Genomic DNA, 24,715 nt, shown 5'->3' on the forward strand with positions numbered 1-24,715 from the left:
AAAATCATCACTTAATGGTTGACATTAGTAGATCTCTGTGACCACTGAAAGACTCTGGTTGTCCTTTAATTGACTCTTCAGTATGCATATATCACCACAGACAGATCTGGTCTTTTGATAAATAAGAAGTCAACAAAATATGGGAGAGGTGAATGTACATCTACGGAGAACTGAGTTTCTTAAAAATACTTAGTATGAAGGTTGTAATTTTTTTAAATAAGAAGCTGGTCTATATGTACTAACCTGAAAGGATCTCTGAGGTGTATCTCATTTGTATAGATTTTTAAAATTCTATTTTAAATATTCATCATCATAAATTTCTTGTGATATGTCCTAAAGTCACCATTTTTCACATCCCAATCCAATCTATATTTTCCTCTCTTTCTGTGCTCACTTCTTAAGAGCAGTGTGGGTCAAATGCACCAGCAGCTTGCCTCCCAAGTTCCCAGACTCCTTCTCATACAGGAACACCTCATCTTACTTCTGTAGAGGTTTGCAGTTTCCTTTTGAAATTACTCTTCCACAGAATGGCATGTTCTTGGCACAGGTGCCACAGTCCTCCATTCCCAAGCCCATATAGGCATCATTGATTAATCATATCACCCTTTCATATGGAGGCTTCAACTTCCCCAGGGAGCAGACAGCCAGCATGCTGTCTCCAGATAGAAGTCTCTTCATCCAATGCCACCATTCTTTCCTAGGTATTATGAAAATGAAAACAAGGACTTCAGGCACGCCCTTATGCTTCCAAGAAAACAGAAGGTTCATGTCTGTTTTTTTTTAATCTCTGGTGTCTGCCTTTCTGTTTCATTCTTTATTTTAATAAATAAATGTATATCTTATAGTAAAGATTTATATACACACCACACATATAATATATAAAGTATGCATAAACATATATTTTAAATATACACATATATATGCAAGATAGTACTACAAATTCCTTACAATTCAGGTTTTGCTTATTTTGCAATTGAGGGCTATGCCTGCAATATGTTTCTGAGCTTGTCAACTTTCCTTACAAATTATTTCAAGTTAGCAGACGAAAATGGTGTTTCAATTTGTTAAAAATTGAATTTCAAGTTAGCAGAAGAAAATGGTATTTCAATTTGTTAAAAATTGAATTTACAGCACAAGGAAATTAGGACTCTTCCAGCCCAACTGTCGGATATTCCAAATAAGGAAACTGAGGCTGAGGAAGGCTAAGTGAATGCCCATAGTCCCAGCGATAGTAAATGTAAAGCCAGGAGAGAAAAACAAGGTGTCCATTTCCCTGTACTAGTTGATCTTTCATTCCAGTCACATGCACTAATGAGGCTAAAGCTTTATTGAATTACTGTGTTTGTCCAAGTTCCAATGGTGGTCTCGTGGATCTCCATACAAGTCTATAGGTCATGAAATGGATTATTTAGACATTCTCTTCTGCATATATTCTCATTTAGATTATGACATCATTTAAATTTTTATCTTGTGTAGACTCTCCTCTGGATTATGTAGACATTTTCTGTAAAGAGCCAAGACTTTTGAAACCAAACCTCATGATTCCTGCATTCTATTTTTGACACCTTAACCTAAAGTAATTTCACACTAACTCATACAAATTTTGAAAGTAGAACATCCAAAGATGATATTTTGCACGTACTGAATTCCCTACCCCCCCAATCCCTCTAAATGTCATATAATACTGTTGCATTTCCAAATTATATTCTCCAGTCATCCTCTATAATTTTTTTCAAAGAAAGTTAAAAGAGAAAAAAGAAAGGGGGAGAAAGAAAGGAATGGCATAGAAAAGAAAGACTCAACATCTTCCCTGACTGAACTCTGCTTTCCCTCCTGGACTTAAAAGAGAAAATGACAAAGAATATCTGGGGCCAGCTCTGTTCTGACTGCAGATAGAAAAATATTTAATTCAATCCAGTTCCTTTCTGCTGGAGCAAAAGCTCAACCTGTTTAGCCACACTTGCAGCATAAAACTATCTGTAATAACAAAAAAGTGCAGAATGCTCAAACTTTCTACTGCAAGCAAAAATAGGAGCAAAGCTAGAGGTACTACGCTGCCTAAACTCCACTATTTTACTATTTAATGAGAGAGATAAAACATGTGTGCATGAAATAACTTAGAGACAAAAATAAAACATGTCAACAACTTTGCAATACAATATGAATGTTTAAATGCCAAGAAAGCAAATAACGAAGAGATGAGAATATGATTCCTAAAGGCTTCCTCGGAAAGAAACGTTTATATTTTGTTTTTAGTATGATGAATGGCATGGATGTGGTGATAAAATAAGGAATAATTCAATTTAAAAATGATTCAAATGTGTGTGACCTTAAAGATAGTTGGCCAGGTAAATTGACCACTGGACCCCAAATGGATGAAATATGTTTCATTACCTGTTTATATTTTTGCTTCTTAAAAATTAATAAATTTTGTCTTTCAGATAAAATGTAGGCTTAGAGCAAAGCTGAGCATGAAGTACAGAGAGTCTCCATATACCTCTTCTCCCCCCAGTACATACACAAAGTTTCCCTGTCATCAACATTTTGCATCAGTGTGCATAACCCAAACAATATTGAAACTTCATGATTAACGAAAGTTGTCAAGAACTTTCATGCATGCAACGAAAATAAGCACCATTGTAATGTCATAAATAATAGTTTCACGACCATCAAAATCCCTGTGCTTGGGGCTTGGGATGTGGCTCAAGCGGTAGCGCGCTCGCCTGGCATGCGTGTGGCCTGGGTTCGATCCTCAGCACAACATACAAACAGGGATGTTGTGTCCGCCGAGAACTAAAAAATAAATATTAAAAAAATTCTCTCTCTCTCTCTCTCTCTCTCTCTCTCTCTCTCTCTCTCTCTAAAAAAAAAAAAAAAAATCCCTGTGCTCCATCTATTCACCTCTCTCTTCCCCCAAAACTCTTGGACATTACTGATCCTTTGCTGTCTCCACAGCTTTTCTCTTTCCTGAATGTTATGCACTTAGAATCACTTCATTGGCACCTTTCACTTAGCAACATGCATTTAGGGTTCCTTCAGGACTTTTTGTGGTTTGATAGCTCATTTCCTTTTGCCATTGAATCATATTGAGTTGTATGGATAAACCATATTTGTTTAGCCATTCATCTTTTGAAGAACATTTGTGATCTTTTATAAGTTAAAAACAAAATTTTTTCAACATAAATTTTAACTTATTTTACCAATGCATTTCTCAGGTTAAGAAATGTGTTTTTCAGAACATGTGTTCTTTCTGCCTTGAGACTTCGTTGGTAGATTATGTTGTAATTTTCAACTAAAGTATCATTTTTCTCTTTAAGCTCTAGTCAAGTTGAAGCCTACTTCACCTTCTTGCTTCTGTTCTTTGGTGACATGAGAGAAGTAAATTTTAGAATACACAACCAAATGATGAGAATTATGAAATTAAGTTGCAAATTTTCAATTGAATGTTAAAATTATTGAATATCTACTCTAGGAAATGTCTTTTCATTTCCTTTACAGTCATAACACTGTGTTTTCACAATAAATCAAAATATAATTTTACATTTGAAATTATGCTTTTTTCTCTCTTCTTTGATTAGTGTTATGTCCAAAAAAAGCAATTCTATGACCTTTTCAAAAGTGACATCTAAGCTGTTGTGATTCTCTAAGTGGAAACAAATGTCACCTGGCACACCTGTGTCTTTCTTTTGACACCAAATCACATTGATAACTGAATTAATCTAATAGGAAAGAAAGAGGCTGCCCTGCCATTTGATGGGAATTTGCAATGAAAGCCATTTATGTGGCCCTATGGTTATATATACACACTGGTTGTAAGTCGGCACACAGGAGGCTTTGCCAAGAAAATTTTAAAGTTCAAGCAGAAAAAATAATCACAATATCTTTCAGTCATTTGCTGCTTGTATTTGTTTCCTTTAAATGCACAGCTAAATGTTCTCTCCACACAGATATTACTAGGTAGGCGGGGTGTATCTTATTACCGGGTTATTTTCCAGTACATTTGGCATAGTTAAGGTAAAGTGTATTAACTTTCTCTCAAAATAAAGATGAAAACAGAGTTGTGGCGGCTGTGAATGCTTCAGCCATTGTCAGGAAGTTAAAAACTGACAGGAGGTCCAAATAATCAACTCTGCCTGGTGCATATACCGTAGTTTCCCCCTGGGATATCTGGTCTAATCCGACAATGTATCTGACTGGCATGAATGTAGAATTACTTTCAATAAAGATTTTATTTCAAGCTTGGATGATTTCCCCCAAAACATCTTGTCACTAAGGCAAAGTATATCATAGAATATCTGATTTTTTTTTCCCCTACAAATCAGCTTTTGAGGGGGGAAAAAAAATACACATTTCAACTCAAGTACTCAACTCAGGTCAATTCACTGTAAAAATCACATTTTAACATATCTAGACTGATTAAAGATTTGCTGTGTTAAAGAAATCAGGGAGCTGTCAAGAGAGCTTACCCCAAAGTCTGGAAATGTAAAGAATAAGTAACACATTTGCTCAACTCCAGTCTGCATTCTCCCTGCAGTAGCCTCCAATCGAAAGCTGGCAGGACAGATGACTCCACCCGCTAACATGGAACTTCTAGAATATTTGTCTTTGTGCAAGTAAGGAACATTTAAAGGTCACATCTTCTAATAAGTATGAAATTGTTTCCAGGCTATAAGAGAAATATGAACGGCCTGGTCATGATCATGCTAAAATGATCTTTGTTTCTCTATTTGTCCTTGTATTTTCTTCCTTCATGATGCCACATTAAGTCAGCATGTTTGAGACAGGATAGCAGTAGGTAATAACGCATTACTCTACTCTGAATTCATTCAGATGTTTCATTGGGTGCTTGCTTACATTATTTCAGCCCTGGTGTCACATTGTTTAATTTATGCTTGGTTTATGTAATCTCAAATATAGCTTATGTTACCTACAGTTTCACCCTTTACTTACTAAAAGATCACAAATCATTTAATTTAGCTCTAATGGGATAGGAGTAATTATTTTTACACTTAATAATCATAATATATTATAATTATATAATGTTTTTAAATTCAAAGTACCTTTTATCTGCACTATTATATAACTTCCATGTAGGTAATATGGGGAAAAGTGAAAACTAAGTGTGGGTAAGTGTACATAAAACTCTACAGAAAGAAAGGTTGGGAGCTGAGGCCCTATTTTTTTGACTTCAGCTGTGTGCCTTTTGGGAAAATTGTTTAACCAAGAAGTCCCCAAACCTAGCCATGCACCAGGTTCATCTGTGAAGCTGTTTAGAAACTAAACATCTGGGTCTCAACCTTGGACTCTTAAATTAGAATCCCTCCCCTTTTTGAATGGTTCTAGTCAGAGTGGAAAACCAGTTAGTCCTCATCTCCCTTTCTTTCTTTATAAAATGACAGTCGACAGAAGCAAAGGTAATCAATCACATGTAAGAAAAAGTAACTTTTCTATAATTTGCAAAGGGTTTTCACAAACTTTTAATCTTCCAAAGAATCCATGAGGTCCTTTTTGCCATTAACTTCATTTCTAAATGGGGAATCTGAGGCTCCAAGAACTGATAGAACTCTTCTATCACCACACATAGAACAAGAGCTCAAGATTCTGAGATTCCAAATTGCTGCTTTTCCCTAAAGCAGTGATTCTTTCCCTCATAGACAGCAGAATCACATGCAGAGCTTTTAAAATACCCAGGCCACATTGCAGTCCAATGCAACAGTCTCTGTGGGTGAGTCCCAGACCTTGATACACTTTTGAACATGCCACAGATATTAACATGCAGAGTGTATAGAGACTCCCACCCTACAGTGACCAGAACAAGTTTGGAAAATATAAAATACTATACAGATATAGGATGATGGTTTTAACCAGCTTTATTGAAGTTACAGCATGAATTAAAAGTGGAAAGGAATGACCAAGAAATTCCAAGTCTTCTCTTTCACAAATCCATTTTCTTTCCATTAGATGCTCTGATTTCCTAGAGCTTATGGCTACTTATGGCTTATGGCTGCTGATGCAGGTTGAATTTAACATGGCACAGGTTATGTATTAACATGGGATAGGTATCTATTAACATTAGTGGAAAGAGAGGTGGAGCAGGATGGGGAAGAATGTAAAGTCTGTGATGTGGGCTCAACAAAATCTGGACAGCTTATAGGAGCTCTGGAGCATCTAGGCATAACACAGTCATCACCAGGTCCAATAATGGCTTGACCTTTGTACAGTCATTACCATCAGTCATTGGTCGAGAACCATCTCCAAGAAGCCAGCCCTGCAAGGCTGATAACTGGAGCTGTCTGCTGACTGAACCTCTAGCATCTGACCCCAGTCCCTCCTTAAAGACAGACCCAGGCAGCATATCTCATGACCACCATAGTCTACCCTTTGTACCTTTTTTTTAATGTATGTTTGGGAAGTAGCTCTCCCAGGACTTCAGGGGGTCCCTCTTCCAAAATAAGTCTTTAAGAAAAAAGAAAGATTTAGAAGGATGAATAAAAAAAAACAGCAATTGAAGTTAGACCTCAGCTCAGCTCATTGTCTTATTCTTCCACTAACTAATCTAAGTTCCTTCCTTTACCCTCAGCGATGGCTTCTGCTAGTCATGATGGCTGAAGTGGTACAGTGACTCAGACCCTCATCCACAAGGTGTCCAATTTTCCCCATGTCTTCTCAGGAAAGAATTTCTGCCCTGTCCATCAACCATCACAACTACAGCAGAGGATGTGGAGGCCCCATGTGGACCATCTGGGTACCACATATGCTGTTCCCTGTCCTTGTTGTGTAACAGCAGTCCTACCTCCTTCACTTGATCAGGTTAATTACACCTGCCTATGTAATGACTCTTAGCTTTGACTACTGGTCCCAGGACCCAAGAATCCCAAGTGCCCAGAAAGCAGTTAAAATATTGCAATTGGGTGGATCATTATGATACAATGATATAAACAGAAGAGCATCCTTAGTAGCTGCCTGTTTATTTTGCTCCTGAGAATGCCATGTTCTATTAACCATCTTCATGACTCTCTGTGAATCAGGTCTCCTTGGTTTCCCCTCAGGTCCTGCTGCTTGTTATTAAAATTATGTCTACCTGCTTCTAACAATTAAGCCCCATCACCTAGCCTATATTATTTCAGTGTCTTATGATCCCTGTTGCTATCAGTAAACTTAGTTCTGTAATATGTTCTCCTATAGTCAGTCATCCTTAATTTACAGAGGAAAGCCTCCTATAAACACAAATTTTGTAGAGTATTGATGGTGCAAAGAAAGAGCTCTTCGGTTTCATTATTCTTGTAGTTTCTATCCACATTTTCCATTATTTACTTATTTTGATACTGGGAATTGAACCTAGTGGTGCTCTAATCACTGAGCCACATTCCCATCCCCCCCTTTTTTTGTATTTTATTTTGAGACAGGATCCTACTGAGTTGTTTAGGGCTTCGGTAAGTTGCTGAGGCTGGTTTTGAACTCATGATCCTTCTGCCTCAGCCTCCTGAGCCTCTGGGATTGCACATATGTGCCACTGTGCCCAGTTCATTATTATTTTTAAATACCTCATGCATTACACCAGTTAGTCTCCTTCACAGCTATAATACCCCAGAATCACCATTAGTAAGGGTTTTAACAATTGGGCTGTAACCCATTGTGCAAGGATCACTTGGCAGTCCACCTGCCACTGTTGCTGAATTCCTCTTTACCAGTCAGGTAGCAGCTGACTTCAAATCTCCATATTATTGTTGGATTTTTTGATCATTCATAGAAATAACAATGACAGGTTATGTTCCCAGAAAGACCTTGAAACAGAGTATGACATGGAAGGTATTTATTGAAGTTAGTTCCCTGAGAGAAGGGGAGATGGCAGCAGGGTTGAGTAGAGAAATAAGTTAAACTGACTTGTGATTCCCAAAATGCCCTGTCCAGCTGCACAGGGAGCTCTGGAGCACCTGGAGCTGATCAGAGTTGTTCCACAGTGGTAGGGAATAATCCAGCTTTTATATTGATAGTGAGATCTCAGTGCCCTTAAGCAGCACGGCACATTGCAATGGAGACAAAGCCTAAAAAAATAAAAGAAAGACTACTGGAGGCCATCAGCTAAAACCACAACCAGAGAGGAAAGCTTTCCTTCAAAAGGGTTCTATGTGGCCCATCTCTGATACAAAGTAGCCACCATCGCTATCAAATTGATTGACATAACAATGTCCCTTAGCAGCCTGGATACTAAGCTTTGGTGAGGCCCAGTATAATGCTTGGTAGTGATTCTAAAAAAAATAAAATGAGACACATCATCCTGTTCATAGAACATGTTACAATGGGTGATTACAGATGTGTGTGACCAGGGTGATAGAATCAGGTTAGCCCAACATCTATATTTATAAGGACATACACAGAAATTCTCTTTTAATTTCTCTACCACAGTATGCACAATAAATTTGTATGTGTAAAGGCAGATTAAATAGTTTTCTTTCTTTGAGCAAAGTATTGAATGTGTTGTGAAAGTGTTTGTATTTCTGAAAATTTTCAAACATTTTACCTAAAATAGAATGTGATGGTCATATTCTAGATGGCCAAGAAAAATAGTTTCATGATCTTTAATTTCAAACCATCTAAAGTATAAACCAGATGAAAAATTACACTCTATTCTAATCTACTCTTTCCAGTTTTTTTCAAACTGAGTACGTGCTGGAAACTGATCATCATATATCATATAGGAAGGGAAAAGACATCGAACAGTTACAGTTCCTTAACAAAGCCTCAAGAAATAATCTCTTTCTTCATTTCCAGCTTCATGTTCTAGTTTTCTCAGAGCAGATAAAAAACTCAGTTTGCAAGAATATAATTTCTTTCTCAAAAACCTATTATTATTATTATTATTATTATTGGTACCAGGAATTGAACTCAAGGGTGCTTAACTACTGAGCAGCCTCTAGAGCCTCTGGAATTACAGGCATACATCCCTGCACCCAGCTCAAAACCCTATTCTTCTAAATTACTTACCTTTCAATCAATTCAGATTATCTTGCAGATTGCTCTTGGGTTTTTTTTTTTTTTTCTAGAAGTCTGTGTACAGCCTAAGCATCTGGAGGCAAGGGCAGGGAGGGCATCTGTTTATATGATATTTCAGCCAATATTTATTGAGCACCTAGTACTATGAGCCAAATACAAACCTTGGTCTAGGGATACAGCACTAGGCAGAAACAGACCAAGATCTTGTTCCTGAGATGTTTACATACTGCTAAAGAAAGATAATAAGGCAGATTAACAGAGCAGAAATAACAGAGCAGAAAGTGGCTGACTTTACCACCTCTGTAGGACAGGGCTCATTCCTTTCTGGTTTCAGTCATTATCTCCAGCTTCTGATCTGGGTCTGGGTTTCAGTCACTCACTCTTCATGTGATACAGTATTCTGTAAAGCCCTTAGGCCACCTTTGCCTATCTCTACCAGGCAGCAATTTCTATTTAATTGTTCCTGATATACTTGGCATGGGAAACTCTGGAATCTTGCTATATCACTAGGTTTTTCCCTAGGAGAAAAATATCTGGATATATCTTATCTCAGAAATCTCAAACCTTTTAACAGCCTACATATGCAGGAAGGGAGAGTAAAAAGACTTGGAACTGAGCCACTTTCATGGGACCTCATCAAAGTCTCAAGTCTCCTTGAGTCTCCTCCCCTAGTCCAGAAAATCTTTCCCTAGTCTGGCAGTAGTGGGGTAGCTTGGTTCATCATAGATCCTCCAATCTGCAATTAGGGAATTAGACCTTATGCTGACTGTGGCTCTGAGTTCTTTGGCATGTAGTTCTTTTGAAACTCAAAGGCACAGTCCTTTGCAATTCAAATACCTGCGCTGCAAAAATCAGAAGCATTTTATCTGCCTTTTTGCTGTCTCACCCCTCTATTGAAGCCATAATGCTGCTGGCTAAATCCTAGAGAATGACAAGAAGTATAAGAAAGGGTGGGGCAGATACCTTAGTTATTACATTTTTTTTTCTTTTAAAACTGTTGTATTGAAGCAATTAGTTATATTATCCTACTTCTTCTCAAGTAGTACTTTGACTTTTCCAGTATGTCCATTCTCTTATCATTAATCTGGAAGCCCAAACCACTCTTCAAAAGTCATTCAACCTACCATCCAATATAGGAATCTCAAATGTCCTGGCTGAATTCTTCTCCTGATAGGAACTCATGGCCATTTTATGTGTAAAATATTTAACAACTTTGAAATGATGTTTCTACCACTGCTCCAGTATTTATAGAAGAAAATTTATACCAAATATTAGTAGACATTGTATCTGAATGGTAGAATTATGAGTGACTTTTATTTTCTTGTTTTGACTTGTCAGCATTTTCTAAATAATTTTTTCTACATAAATTTTCTATAATAAATGTGAAACCATTACTGTTTTGAAGCCACCTTTTCTATTTTCACAAGACTAAGTTCATACAAAGGTGAAACCTGTCTCTGGACCAGTTCTATCAATAGAACTACAGGGCAAAACTGCTTTTCCTTCAACACCATGGCTGTCTGCCTTCAGTCAACCTGGCTTCCCTAACTGCTTTTTTCCCAAACCAAACACCTCAGTTCTTCACACATCCTTTTAGAATCACCTTATTCTGCACATTCACCATGGTGCTTGATGAGGCTTATCGGGTCCCTCTCAAAGTCAAGTCACCATAGAAAGTATCTAAAAAAAAAAAAAACAACAACAAAATTTTTTTGTTTTGGTTTGGGTACTGCAGATTGAACTCAGGGACACTTAACCACTGAATCCCAGCCCCCCAGCCCCCCCCCCCGTTTTTTGTACTTTATTGAGAGACAGTGTCTCACTGAGTTGCTTAGGGTCTCACTAAATTGCTGAGGCTGACTTTGAACTTGCAATCCTCCTGCCTCAGCCTCTCAATCTTCTGGGATTACAGGCATGTGCCACCTTGCCCAGCCTCAGCAAGTAAAATTAAGAATGGACCAAAGAATGATACCAAAATTGAAAGTGATTGCCTTTCAAATGTTCTGGATCCTCTTAAATAAGGAGACAACTTTCCAGAAAACTGCCAAGGATATTATGTAGATGCTCTTAATGGAAGTAAAGTAATTCTTCACTCATAAAAAGAAAAATAAAAGAGAGGTTGAAGAATTCTGACTCTGCATACTGATAGTATTCTTTTTAGATTTATCTAACATCACAAGGCAAATATTTAAGTACTATATTTCCCACTAATATCATATAATTAGGTGCATTACTCTGTTTGGCTTAATTAATGCTGATCCATGTGCCACACTCGATACTCTGAATAAAATGTTACTATTACAAGGTAGTTTTTAAACTGTTAGGTTGGGAAAACTCAGGTAGACAATACTAGCCTGTTATAACTGTTTTCTTCCTAAAAAATACCCCCAGAATGTGATGATCTATTTTATAGCCTGGCTCCTCTATGTGCTCTTGAGCAGTGTCTTCCAGGATGATGATATTATGGATGGTTATTGGTATATCAGCAGAGCTCAGGGAATCAAAATTAAGACTTCTTTTGTTGTTGAGCTGGTCAGATGTGGATATCCAAAGCCATTTTAAAACTTAAGGGAGCCAGATACAGTAATCCCAGAGGCTCAGGAGGCTGAGGCAAAAGGATCACAAGTTCAAAGCCAGCCTCAGCAATTTAGTGAGGCCCTAAGCAACTCAGGGAGACCCTGTCTCAAAATAAAACATAAAAAAAGAGCTGGGCATGTGGTTCAGTGGCTAAAAAATCCTCAAGGGAAACACCTAAGAGAAGCTATAGTTGAAATTCTCTTATCATTTCCATTCACAATGGAAATGAATGGCTTCAAAAGCTTCAAAAACTGTATGAATCTGGAGGAATAAGTAATAAATACTAATTTTGTTTTTCTTCCATCTGAACACTCTTGTCATCTGTGTAGATATAGCCTTGGATGTTAATTAGGAAATCAACATATCAGAATATATCACCCAAGACTGTTTGCTGACTGATTCACTTGTCTCCCATATCTTCCTCAGGGCTCACTATTAGGAAGCCTTCTGATTTCAAACTCAAAATTCTTGGATTTTACTAACTTGCAGGGGGGGTGGGAATCAATATCTCAGAGTATCAGAGATCTGCCACTTACTTTCTACATGATTTTGATCTAATTACTCAATCTGTCTTGGTCCCATTTTTGTTCATCTGAAAATTTTCATCTGGAAGTTTTTTCACTTATAAAGAAAAAATGGAAAGAGGAATATCGATGGAGTATAATAAAGTTACATTGATTTAAGCAGCGAAGTACTAGTTTAAAATACACACAGGGATCATAGTGGAATAGATGTACCAAAAGTATGTGTAGCTGTGAGTGTAGAAAATTATGCAAAAGAGAGGTAGCATCACAAATCAATGGGGTTGGGGGCTTATTTAATGAATGTTATTACAGACATAAGCTAGCTTTGGGGAAAATATAAATTTGTATGACCATCACATTTCATCCGCTAAAATATATGTAAGGTAAATTAGAGGCTGTATTAAAAATTACATCCTTTTTTTAAAAAATCTAGGAGATGACTTTGATGATATTTATCTGATCTCTTTTAATGATGAATTTTATAATGATAAACATAAGGATAGAAATTTCAAAAGAAATAATACTAAATATGACTAGATAAAAATTGAAGTAAGTAAAATTAAGGAAAAAAGAATTGGGAGAGTATATTAACAATACTGAAAATTACTCTTTTCAATACATAAAATCTCAGAAATCAATAGATTCAAGGATGTTCATTGTAGTATTGTCTTTAATTGCAAAGAATTAGAAACATCCTGAAAGACCACCAGCAGGGAAATGGTTAAATGCATTTAGGTATTTCCATGCTATGAAATGTAACAACTGTTTAAAAAGAATGAGATATTTTTATATGTACTGACTTGGAACGATGCCTGTGATATATAGTTAAGAGAAAAAATTATATCATAATTTATTTTATTATTTCACTTTTTATAAAAAGGAAAAATTACACATATGTATTATATATCATCATATACCTATCTTATATAAATTATTTATTCAGACAGATAATAGATAAGCTGGCAGATGAATAAACAGGTAAGAAAAAACTCTCCGGAGGGAGCACCCATCTGTTAATTATAGTTATTATGAAAGAAGTCATTAGGATACAAGGGGAGTTTTTACTTTTTACTCTAGATAATCTAATTTTTTATTATTATATATTTTGAAACCATGCATTAATTTTGTTTTATGCAATAAATAAAATTGATTATAAACACACATAAGTATACATCCTCAATAGGAAAGGGGGAGGAGATACTCATAAAAGGGGAAATGCATGCAGCTGCTTACTTGCTTTTGTTGACTTCTCCATTTCCTAAATTCAAAGAATCCTAAGTTCAAAAAAGACCATTTTTCACCTATGGTAATTACTTTTTAAAGAATAATACCAAATGATAATGATATTAACAAGATTAATAGGCCTTCCCACATCTTATCACGTCTTAAGAAACAAGAGTCAGGACTCAGTCATCCTTGTTGGTTCTCAAGGTGTGGGTCCTGACAAGCAGGAGGGTGTATACTGCCTGGGAATTTGGGAGAGTGCAATTTACCTCCACAGACTTGCTGAACCAAAAATCTGGAAGTCCAGCAATCTCCATTTCAGTATGTGTTCCCAATTACTCTCATGAACAGAAATGTTGGAGAACCATGGATTTACTTTTTCACCCTAAGACAAGGTTTCTCAACAGTACTACTCTTGTCGCCTTTTTTTTTTTTTCCTGTTAGCACTAGGGTTGAACTCAGGGGCACTGTACCACTGGGCTACCCCGACCCCAACCTTTTTTTTTTATTTTTATATTCAGACTGGGTCTAAGTAAGTTGCTGAGGCTGGCCTTAAACTTGGTAAACTCCTGTTTCTACCTCCTGAGTTGCTGGGATTACAGGTGTGTACCACCATGCCTAGCATACTCTTATCATTTTAAGCCTGATGATTCTTCATTGTAGGAGACTGCCCTGCATATTTTACAATGTTTAGCAACTCTTTTGCCTCTGCCCACTGGATGCCACTAGCAATTTGCAATCTCAACCAGTCATAACCTTCAAAAATTTCTCCATTTTGCCAAATACCTTAGGGTGGTAGGGAAGGAAGGAGGACTAAATTTGCCCCTGGTTGCAAATGCTCCAAAATTTGCAAGAAAGAGTAAATGGAAATATTTTTATTAATTTACAATCTTACTTATTCTAAGTAATCATAGGGAACAATCCATTCTGTCTCACATGAGGTAATGACTAATATGTATTATACATATTTTATATGTATATATTATATAAATATATAACATACATATGACATAGAATTATTCATGTTAGAAGTGAAAATGCTGGATACAGAATTACATAAAGAGTATTAAATAAAGAAAATTATATAGAGTATTATATACTTTTTCTATTATTATATAAACATTTGCATCATCTAAAGGTTAGTAATGTCATTCCTTTGCTCAAATCCCGAGAATAGATTCTTATCACACTTAGAATTAAATCCCAAATCCTTGCCAAGGCTCCCAAGTCCCTCACAGTATCTTTTACCTCCTTCCTCTCTCTTCTTGGCATGCAACCACACTATATGCTCTTCCTTGTTTCTCAAATCACCAAGCACAGCTTCACCACTGGGACATTGTACCTATTAATTCCTGCCTGGAATTCTCCTTCCTCTGATTTGTGCATTTAAGCAGGACTTCCTTCCTTAGGGTGTGTTCTCTGAGCACCCTATCTGCACTTTTCAGCACTCTCTGCTTATTAGGGTACTACTTGGAAATGGAAGCAGCCAGGCCCTGCCCATACTAAGAAGACAGGAATTTCTGAGGACACTTTCTGGGCTATCAGGATTTTTTAAAGTATCCCCAGGATCAGTGGAAGAACTACAACTTCTCTTCTTAGTTTTTTTTTTTTTCAAGTACTTCAGCACCTGAAATCCCATTTGTGAATAGTATAATGTTGGTTGTATGTTTTCTCCCACAAGATTAATGGCTCCTGAGTACCCAGGAGAATTGGTGCCAGAATCCCCCACAGATACCAAACTCCATGGGTCTTCAATTCCCTTCTGTAAAGTTATATCATATTTGCATATAACCTATACACATCATTTGAATTATTTAAATTATTTCTTGATTATTTATAATACTTAATACAATGTAATGCTGTGCAAGTAAGTTATTATACCATATTGCTTAGGAGAAAGTGACAAGGAAAAAGTCTATGCATATTCAACACAAACACAGGTTTTTCTCCAGTAATTTCAATTTGCACTTGATGGAATCTACAGATGTGAAATCCCTGGATAGGGAGGATTGTGCAGGCTTAATCTAGGCAGTGACTCTATTTCACTCATTGCAACTGCCCCAACATTCAGAATGGTGTCCAGCAAGTAGTGGGTACCTATAAATTTTTATGAAACAATAAATGCTTACATCGAATTATCAATGCTTTTTAAAAATTATTTTCTAATAAACTTTTCAAATGTTTTTTAAATGAAATAATGTTATTTTATAATAAAAAAGGTTAAGTCTGATTTTTAAATCTGCTTTTTAGAACACTGATATATTTGAAGCACAGTGATTAGCACATAAAAGACATTCAATAAGTAGTAAGTAATATGAATATTCCTTTTTGGTATATAGTATGTCAGGGTTTTCGCTCTGATATTTCCATTTGTCATTGTTGTTACCTTACAGAATACATATTTCAACTAGAAATAAGTCATTAATTGAAATCTATGAGCTATTCACTTTTTAACTTTTCAGTTCTTATATCTTATTAGATAATCTGAATATTGTTGTAAATGTGCTTCAGAACATTTCCATAATGTCTAACAATATAAATGTGAAACAAGTAAATAATTGAAAATGTTTCAGTCTTCTGCACTGAAATTAGTGCAAAGTGGTTCAATAAATGAAAAAAATCAGAGCATGTTAGTTATCAATATGCAATTGCTACATAAGTCTCCTTTTCTATAATGTGCTTTGAAAGAATTATATATGCATGGCTTTAAAGATTATTTAAAAGGAAAATGTCAAAATATAGCAATAACTTCCATTTAAGATGATGATTTTAAGCTTATTTTAGAAAATAATAATGATATAATATCTAGATATAAAATTGAAGGCTACAATTAGTTTAAGCTGATTGATTTATAGATTGACATATAAAAGTGGCTGAATCATCTGTGAACAGTCGCCTTGAAACACATTGATGTTAAATGCAAAAACACTTCATAAAAGCTCTCCCAATTTTGTAATATTTAAACATTTTTCTGACATACAACTAACACTTTAAGGGAGAAGGTGAAATTTCTGATAATTTCCAATTCTTATAAAAAGGCCAGTGTAGACAGCAGTACAGTTTGTGCAAATTTGAGGGTAGGCAAGCATATGGTTAGCATGTATCCCCCCAAAATAGTTACAGCACATAAGAAACATAAGTTGAGCATATTGAAAATTTATTCTATTTTTAACAGCCTCTCTTCAGTTAAGTGGTCAAAGTCACAATTAACATTTTGCATGCAGTGGCTGAGCTATATTTTGAAAACCAGGTGTGACCTGATGGCAAGAATACATTTACCATCATGTTTTTTTCATTCCAATAAAGCCATTCTCAAGTTATGTATGTTAAAAAAAATCACAGCATTCCACAGATAGGGAAAAGAACATTTATAATACACCTCTATAACTTGAGAATTGTCCTGCAGGCAATTAGGTGGTTCTCAATGTCCTTTGCAAGTCACTATGGTAACAGCAAAGCACAAACTTAAAAGAAGTTTGCATTCGTATATGTGATTGGACTGAGACTATTATTAAATGTTTTGGTCTTCTTAATTTCACCTTAACTTTTAGTTGTCTCATAAAGCTCTCTTTTAGTTTCTGTCTTTTGGGTTTTTTTTTTTTTTGGTTGTGATTTTATGCAATTAAAATTTCTTTGAGTTAGAAATTCAGCTCACTTTTGGAAAAACTTACCTAGCATATAGCTCTCTGATAGGATTGGGGTTTTTGGTTTTATTTTTCTCCCCCTTCTGCTCCCCCCCACCTCTTTTTTTTGGTCTGGGGTTCAACATCTACAGCACTGGATTGTAGATTGTTTCTAAAATAATCTTAAATTGATGGATCATTGCTCCTTTCATTTGGGTCTGACAAAAAGTAGCTCTGGCATTTCCTCTTCTTTTTTTATGCTATAAACTGTATATCACTTTACAACTCTTGCCAGAAAAATGAATACTTACCCATTTCAAGATTTTATAAACTTGAATTGTACTTAGCAGTATAAGAATTGCTTTTACAATGAATATATATCAAGTAACTATTTCATAAACAAATTCATAAAATCATAATTATATGTTTTGTCAGGCTGTATAAAACTAAGCAGTATTAATAAATAACCTTTCTCAAAAAAACCTTTCAGCTTAGGGTCTTTTTTTCTATTAGTAAAGCATTCACAGGCATTATATTTTGAGTTCATTATGTTCCCTAGAATAGGTATCTTTGCTATAGGGTCTCTTGGGAATAAATTAGTGGTGGGTAAGCCTACATTAAGAATAATTAGCAAATATTGATTAAAAATATATTTTTTAACCTTCTTACCCATTTATCAATTCACTGTATGTTACTATCTCAGCCATATCTTTGCCCTTATATTTCTCACTCAGATTTTTTCTTTTACCTCTTTTTTTTGTTTTGTCATAAAAGATGAATTTTTACTGAAACTATTTTTAATTGTTGCTCAGAATTCATAATGCTTTCATGAAGTTTAAGGATCAGTGAATTCTAAGTCCCACCAGAAGAATAAAACTGACCAGAAATGATCACAAGTGACATCGTTCTGAGTTAGCTGCTACAGATATGAAATCAGTGTGGCAAAAGGGGTTAAAATTCATAACACTTTGGAATCATATGTTGTAGGCCCTTAGGAAATCACACTACAGCAGAATTTCTAATGTATTTCCTCAGTGTCACTCGCTAGAATGAATCGATGTACAACATTAAGTAAGTTACAGAAGATACAAGTTAAATAAAGATGAGCAGGGATATTTTTCTATAGGACTTTTCAGAACCTTTATGAAGCTTTTGTATGTTGTGAGTTTCCAAAAAGAAGAAAATGGCACATAATTTTCTTCAAAATTTTTATTTGGAATGCCATTTTCATGAAGCATGTCAAAGATATGGTGTTTCGCAGAACTTTAGTTAAAGCTGACCTGGAAGTATTGCCCAAATCATGGTCAAAACATGTTTGGTTCCTGAATCGGATCTTCCCCTCCAATAATACAATTCAACTGCAGAGTACCCTACCAGAAGTCCAACTCACTGTTTTTGAGAATTTTCGTCCTTAGATACTAGATTGAATAAAAGCCATGCAGGCTTTTATTTCTTTCAGTAGACTTTGTTTTTCTTCTGTACATGCTTTACTAGTTGAAGCCTTTAGAAAAAATGGCACTCGCAATGCCCAGCAGGTCCCCACAGTGAGAGTGGAAATTATGGTATCTGTGATGGAAGATAAAAACAAAAGAAAGAAAAGAAATATAAATATTTTTTAGGATAGTATTCCAACTATATTTTTGAAATTATTCTTGACTCCTTATGTGGTCCTAAATCAACAACGTAATGATTTGGGAGTCTAGCATGGTAAAGAATAAGTAAGTTCACATTACAAGTTCCTAGCAGCATTAATACATTTCCTAGATACATTTTGCCAATTTGGTAGTCTTCTTCACTAGATATGTATCCACACAGTCTATTATGAATGGGTCTCATCTAACTTAAACTTTAATATGAGAATGTGTGTGACTTTCAACATGTATCACTTGGGTCAGTAATTGGTGACTTCTATTCTCAGCATCTTTTCTAACCTAAAGTTTATTTATTTCTCAACATAACAACTGTTGCTTTATTGACATTCAAAAAATAATTGAAAATTAATATGTATGAATATGCACATATACTCACTCATTTTGTAACAGGAAATAAGCAAGATAGCATATACTCTATATACTTCACATCTGCATTTTCTAATTAGCTTTCTTTTGTAACTGTCTCTGATTAGATGTAACTTTATATTCCCAACTAAGGAAAAAAATTTTCAAGCTGCTATGAAAATCTAATCTGCGATAATGCAAATATAACAAGAATAGAAAACTATGTGTTATTTTCAAAATTTTGCATAGAACAAGATTATTTTAAAACACTTGTAAGTTAGAGTTTTATTAAAATTATATGCAAAATGTGAGAGAAATGGATACAAAGAATATAGGCTTGAGGTGGAATGAATATTCCATATTTCCACATGCATAAAAACACAAATGACTATTTGTACAGGAAATTCAGGAAATTGATGCATTGGCAGAAATCCATTCTGGGAGTCCCCCTCCATGGTCCATTGGCTACGACAGTCAAAAACCATTTTTAAATGGAGGCTCGGACATGCATCTCTAGTCTCCTTCTCTTTGTTCTATTTAAACTCCTTCTTGATTCCCTCCTCTGGATTTGGCCTTGCTCTGGATTATAAAACCAGGTTTTTCTAAGCAGGAAAAAAATATAAAAGAAAAAATATATATAAGAACTCTTAGGAAATAGGAAAAAAAAAAGAGTCTAGCCGCAAAGTTATCAGCTGCATTACTCTTCCAGTCTCCTTGCTTTCCTCTAAGGGGCTGCATTTCACTAGCTGGGACCCCTTGGAGAACTGAGATAGCCTTTCACACACCTGGGTTTCTCCATGCTGTGGACTATTACAAACCTCCTGACAGCCACAACTTCCCCCTCCAATGATCTGCTCATGAACCTGCCCCAATTTCTAGCATTACCTTTCTGAGTATGACTCGGTTTTTGACTCCCAAGTATCCCAAATGTCATTTTGAAGTGTCCTCTTCCATAGCTTATGACCAGTGAGCCCTGTTCCCTGATAGGTAATCCTTATCAGTTTAGACTTTTGCTACCTGTTGTCAAAGTCCTCAAAGCAACTTTTACTACTGTTTACTCAATTGATTATTTATGTTATTTTTCTCCATATTTTTTATATCATTGAAAAATATTAATTTAATATAAAAAAACCCTCTCTTTTTCCTTTATAGTGAATCTTACTAATGGCTTTTATAACACACTTGTCCAGGAGAGGCTTAAGAGAGATCTTAAACTGAGGTAATTGGCATGCTAAAGGAAGCAAAGCCCACTTCATTTGCCCTTATATAGGTAGGAGGATACTTACATCATTTTATAGGCTTTTAGTAAATGAAGTAGCAAAGTGGCATAGCTTTTTATATTTCAAAGGAAACTTTATATTTGAAGTTTCTGATAACTTACTGATACTCTAAAAATATGAAAATCCCTTCCAGAAATGTAGCCATGCCAACAATGCTCACAGGTACAAATGTTCTCCAATAAAATCAGAAGAAAAAGGGAAATGTGAGACAGAATATCTTGAATGTTCAGTCCAAATTTGAGTCAGTTTGCCCACAATAAGTCTATTATAACAAGGCTTTCAGTCACAATTATGCAGCAAGGAATAAGAATTCAGACCCTGTGATGGACCTTATAATCATGTGGAAGGCGGCACAGTGAAAGGTCAGGCCAGTTATTAAACCCAGAGGCCATAACAGATACCTTGGCAGTGATGCTTCCAATAGTGTTGGAACCACATTTCCTGGGTTTGAACTTCAGCTCTGTGTGACAGCAGCTATTTCTTTTTTTTTTTTTTTTTTTTTTTAAAGAGAGAGTGAGAGAGGGGAGAGAGAGAGAGAGAGAGAGAGAGAGAGAGAGAGAGAGAGAGAATTTTTTTTAATATTTATTTTTTAGTTCTCGGCAGACACAACATCTTTGTTGGTATGTGGTGCTGAGGATCAAACCCGGGCCGCACGCATGCCACGCGAGCGCGCTACAGCTTGAGCCACATCCCCAGCCCTACAGCAGCTATTTCACCGCTCTGTCTCTCTGCTTTTTTTTTAAATAGGCTTAATAATAGAATATACTTTGTGGGGTTTTTATGAGGATTAAACGAGACAATAAAATTGCTTAGAACAATAGTGATTATTATCACTACTGGGTCAATATAGGTTAAGTACTTTTATTGGCCATGTTATGTGCCATGAACTTGTTCTGTGGGCAGGTATAAGCCCATACACATGTGGCTTTGGTCTTTCTCAATCTCTTTAAGGAGAGAGAAAGCATGGCCTTAGCCATATGACTAAAAATGTGTGTTAGTCTGCTTTTCATCACTGTGACTAAAATACATGACAAGAACCCCTTAGTGGAGGGGTGATTTATTTTGGCTCACAGTTTTAGAGGATTCAGTTCATGGTCAAATGACTCCAAGGCCGAAACATGGAAAAAGGGTGTGGCAGAGAAAAGATGTTCAGATCATGGCAGACTGTAAGCCGAGGTGGCGGAAGCTGGGGGGTGGGGGGCAGGAATAGATATAGTCCCCAAGCCACACTCCCAATGACCTACTTCCTTCAGCCATACCCCACCTGCCCACAGGTAGCACTTAGTAATCCACCCAAATTATTAATTCATCAAATGATCAATCCACTCATGTGGTCAGAGCTCTCATAATCCAATATTTTCACTTCTGAACATTGCTGCATTAGCTAGCCCAAGAGCTTTTGGGGGGGGGGGCATTTTGAATCCAAACTCTAAGAGGATTAAAACATACTTTGGAGATTCAGGTTTGTGCAGGGATAGAAATAAAGCAGGTCTTCCTACATCCTCTGATTTGGAACTATGTAGCTCTGCACAGGGCAAACAAGGAGAGTTCTCTGAAGTCCAACCAATTCAACAATGCCCATTCTAAGCTCCGAAAACCCACTGTCTTATAATAAAGTGTTCCTTTGCCCTCGCTTGTATTTCCCTTGGGTTGGGTTTTCTGGTAAAGTCCAGAGTGTAGTGTTTCTTAGCACTTTGTCTTTCTACATGCCGTCCTTATTTCCTTATTTTCTTAATATCATTGTAACCTCATGATTCTGAACTTTAATGTAAAACTAAGTAAGCATCAGCTATAAGGAAAACATTATTTTTTTAAGCCTTGATTTTTAGAAGGAGGCTTTATTTTCCTTTTAGGAGTCTTGTGTTGATCGGGCAAGGCAGGACCCTAAACAAAACCACCTCCCAGTGTTTTGTTGGTGTGCCAGCTCTCCATACAATCAGCACACAAGCAAAGATTTATTTGGTTCAAATGGGACTCTTCTCTTTTCCTGTGCAAACACTATAGGATTCTGCATGAGCTAAATTGGCTGTCTAAATGACTAGAAAAACTTAGAATTTTGCCAAAGCTCAATGCCTCAAAAACTTGCTCCTCTACAAATCATTCCAGATAGCATTTTCCAGGACAACTTTACTCACTCTAATCATTAAAAATTTAATTTTTCTCAGTCTTTATGTCTGGATTAACTATTAGTTATGCATATATCATTATATTAATATTGTTCAGATACATATATTTTATGCATGTCTCACCTGTCTCCTCCATTGAGTGTAAGAATTTCAAAGGCTGAATCTTACTAATTCCACAGTAAATTTTTGCTGCTTAAAATATTTATTCATTCATTTCACAAATATTTGTTGAGCACTCAAGATGGCCTGGTATACAGGGGATAAAAATTTCAATAAGATGCTGTATCCTTTTTACTTCCACACTGAAAAACATGAAATAAATATAGATAATTAAATAATGTTATAAGTGTTCTAACTCTGTTTTACCAGAGTTTTAAAAAAAAAAAATTGCAAAGGAACCACAATTTTACTTCACATTTCCAATAGAATCTTTTTTTCTTCACCCCTCTCTCCACAGGATAGTGGCCAAAGCCTCCAAGAACCTCATGTCCACACAAAGCTTAGGGATTGTATTTGGACCCACTCTTCTTCGAGCAGAAAATGAAACCGGGAACATGGCAGTACACATGGTATACCAAAACCAGATAGCGGAGCTCATGCTGAGCGAGTACAGTAAGATCTTCGACTCAGAGGAAGACTGACAGACAAGACAAGTTACTGAATATGTTCACATCTGTCTTGATGCCTAATATTTTTACATTTCTGTAAACATATTTCTGAAATATTTTTTTTTCCTTTCAGGCGACAGATGCCTCATTTTGTGAAAACTTAATGATGATTTTGTGCTTAAGTTCCAAACATTTGAATAAAATAATTGACAATATTTGTCTATACGTGTTCTACATTAACCCCTTCATTGCTGTTCCTTCCAGCACTCTGAGAGTACATCCTACATGTCTCATGTGCGGACTACCACAACCCTAAAGTCTAGCTCCATGCTGCTCCTGGTTTGAGGTGTGAGGGCATGCATGTGTCGATATGGGTATGCAGAGTGAGTGTAGCTGAGAGTATGGGTATGTGTGCACATGTTTACCTTCCCACAATCCATGCTGCAACAGGCATGTCCCCACACTTCTATATGTCCACTGGAAAAGCAAATGGAACTAAGACATGGAATGTAAGAGATCATGTTTTGAACCAAAACAGAGATTTCATCTTTCAAGAATACTGTCCAGCTATTCTCATTGTTACATGGTGAAATTTATAAATACAACATGTTGGATGGTAGTTTCTCTGGAGAAAAATCGCAATTCAAAGCATTTTCCATTCAATAATTTTTTCACAAACACAGTTCGTAGTTCCGTAGACGTATTAACTTATAAATTAGAGGCAAACTTAGTTTCCTGCAATTTTGATCCTTATTTTATACAGGAATTTCATGACTGCTCACTTTTAATGTTAACACCCATTTTGAATCTTCATCAAACTGTATGTCTCCCTTTTCTCTGGCTATGTCATTTTATGTAGAATTTTTATTATGCTTCTGAGAATGCTTTATTGGTGAATTACATTAAATCCATCTAGAAAGAACTTTTTTAAAAGGCTTTTTTTTTTTTTCATATGCCCTAAGGATTACTTGACAAGACTTGGATTGCTTTATCCATTTGATGGTTAGTTTCAGTTGTCATGGATAAACAAAGGGGTAACTGTCTAGAATATATCAAATATTGTTTTATTTTGAAAAGTATGTTCTAGCTGAACACATCTCATGCCCGGTTTTATGAAAGTATTCTGCTGATAAAAATGTAGACTTATGTTTGACAGCTTTTTAATCAAATTCAAATGGAATAAATAAAACTAATCCAGGGTGATAAAGAGTAAGTCTAGTTATCGATTTGTTCATAAAATGAAAAATAAAGCATGTAAATAAAACGTGTGAAGCATGGATCCAAGAGCAAACACTTAGAGCAATAATGAGCTCAGGGCATAGGCTGTGTGCATTGATGGGGTGTACAGAGAGGAAGAGAGAGAGTCTGCTCAAGAGATAGCCAGATGTGCACACAGCTCCAGAATCCACAGAGCTGCCTGAGGAAGGACAGGTTCATGGGCCTCTTTCAAATGTCTTTATTTTAGCAAGGTGCCAGTAAATGGGTTCATGGCCAAAGAACAGAGAAGCATCCACATAAATGCTGAAGTGTGGTTCATTGAATGGGATGCATATGTGTACCACAAAGCCAAGAAAAGTCACAGGAGACTTATCCCCATGGTCTAAAGTCACCAGTAACAGCAAGCCAACAGATTGGCTAACTTTACTTGATTCTTATATGAAAAAAAAATGTAATTATGCCTTTCAGCAAAACATAGAAACATGAAACAAGAGTTTCTGGCATTCTATTTCGTCTTCCTCATTTCCATGACATTCTCAGTTAG

The 24,715-nt window shown here is 36.0% G+C and overlaps 1 protein-coding gene across 1 annotated transcript in view; it reads left to right on the top strand.

The window, feature by feature from the left end:
• Arhgap15 (Rho GTPase activating protein 15) overlaps positions 1–23,094 on the top strand; it is a 366,446-nt gene extending 343,352 nt beyond the window's left edge. The window contains exon 9 of the mRNA XM_077794408.1: positions 22,803–23,094. Within this exon, the coding sequence (XP_077650534.1) occupies positions 22,803–22,986 (184 nt within the window). The 3' untranslated portion in view covers positions 22,987–23,094. The remainder of the gene's footprint in view (positions 1–22,802) is intronic.
• The last annotated feature ends 1,621 nt before the right edge of the window (positions 23,095–24,715 follow it).

This window comes from Urocitellus parryii, chromosome 1 (assembly GCF_045843805.1).
Source record: "Urocitellus parryii isolate mUroPar1 chromosome 1, mUroPar1.hap1, whole genome shotgun sequence".
Lineage (NCBI taxonomy): Eukaryota > Metazoa > Chordata > Mammalia > Rodentia > Sciuridae > Urocitellus > Urocitellus parryii.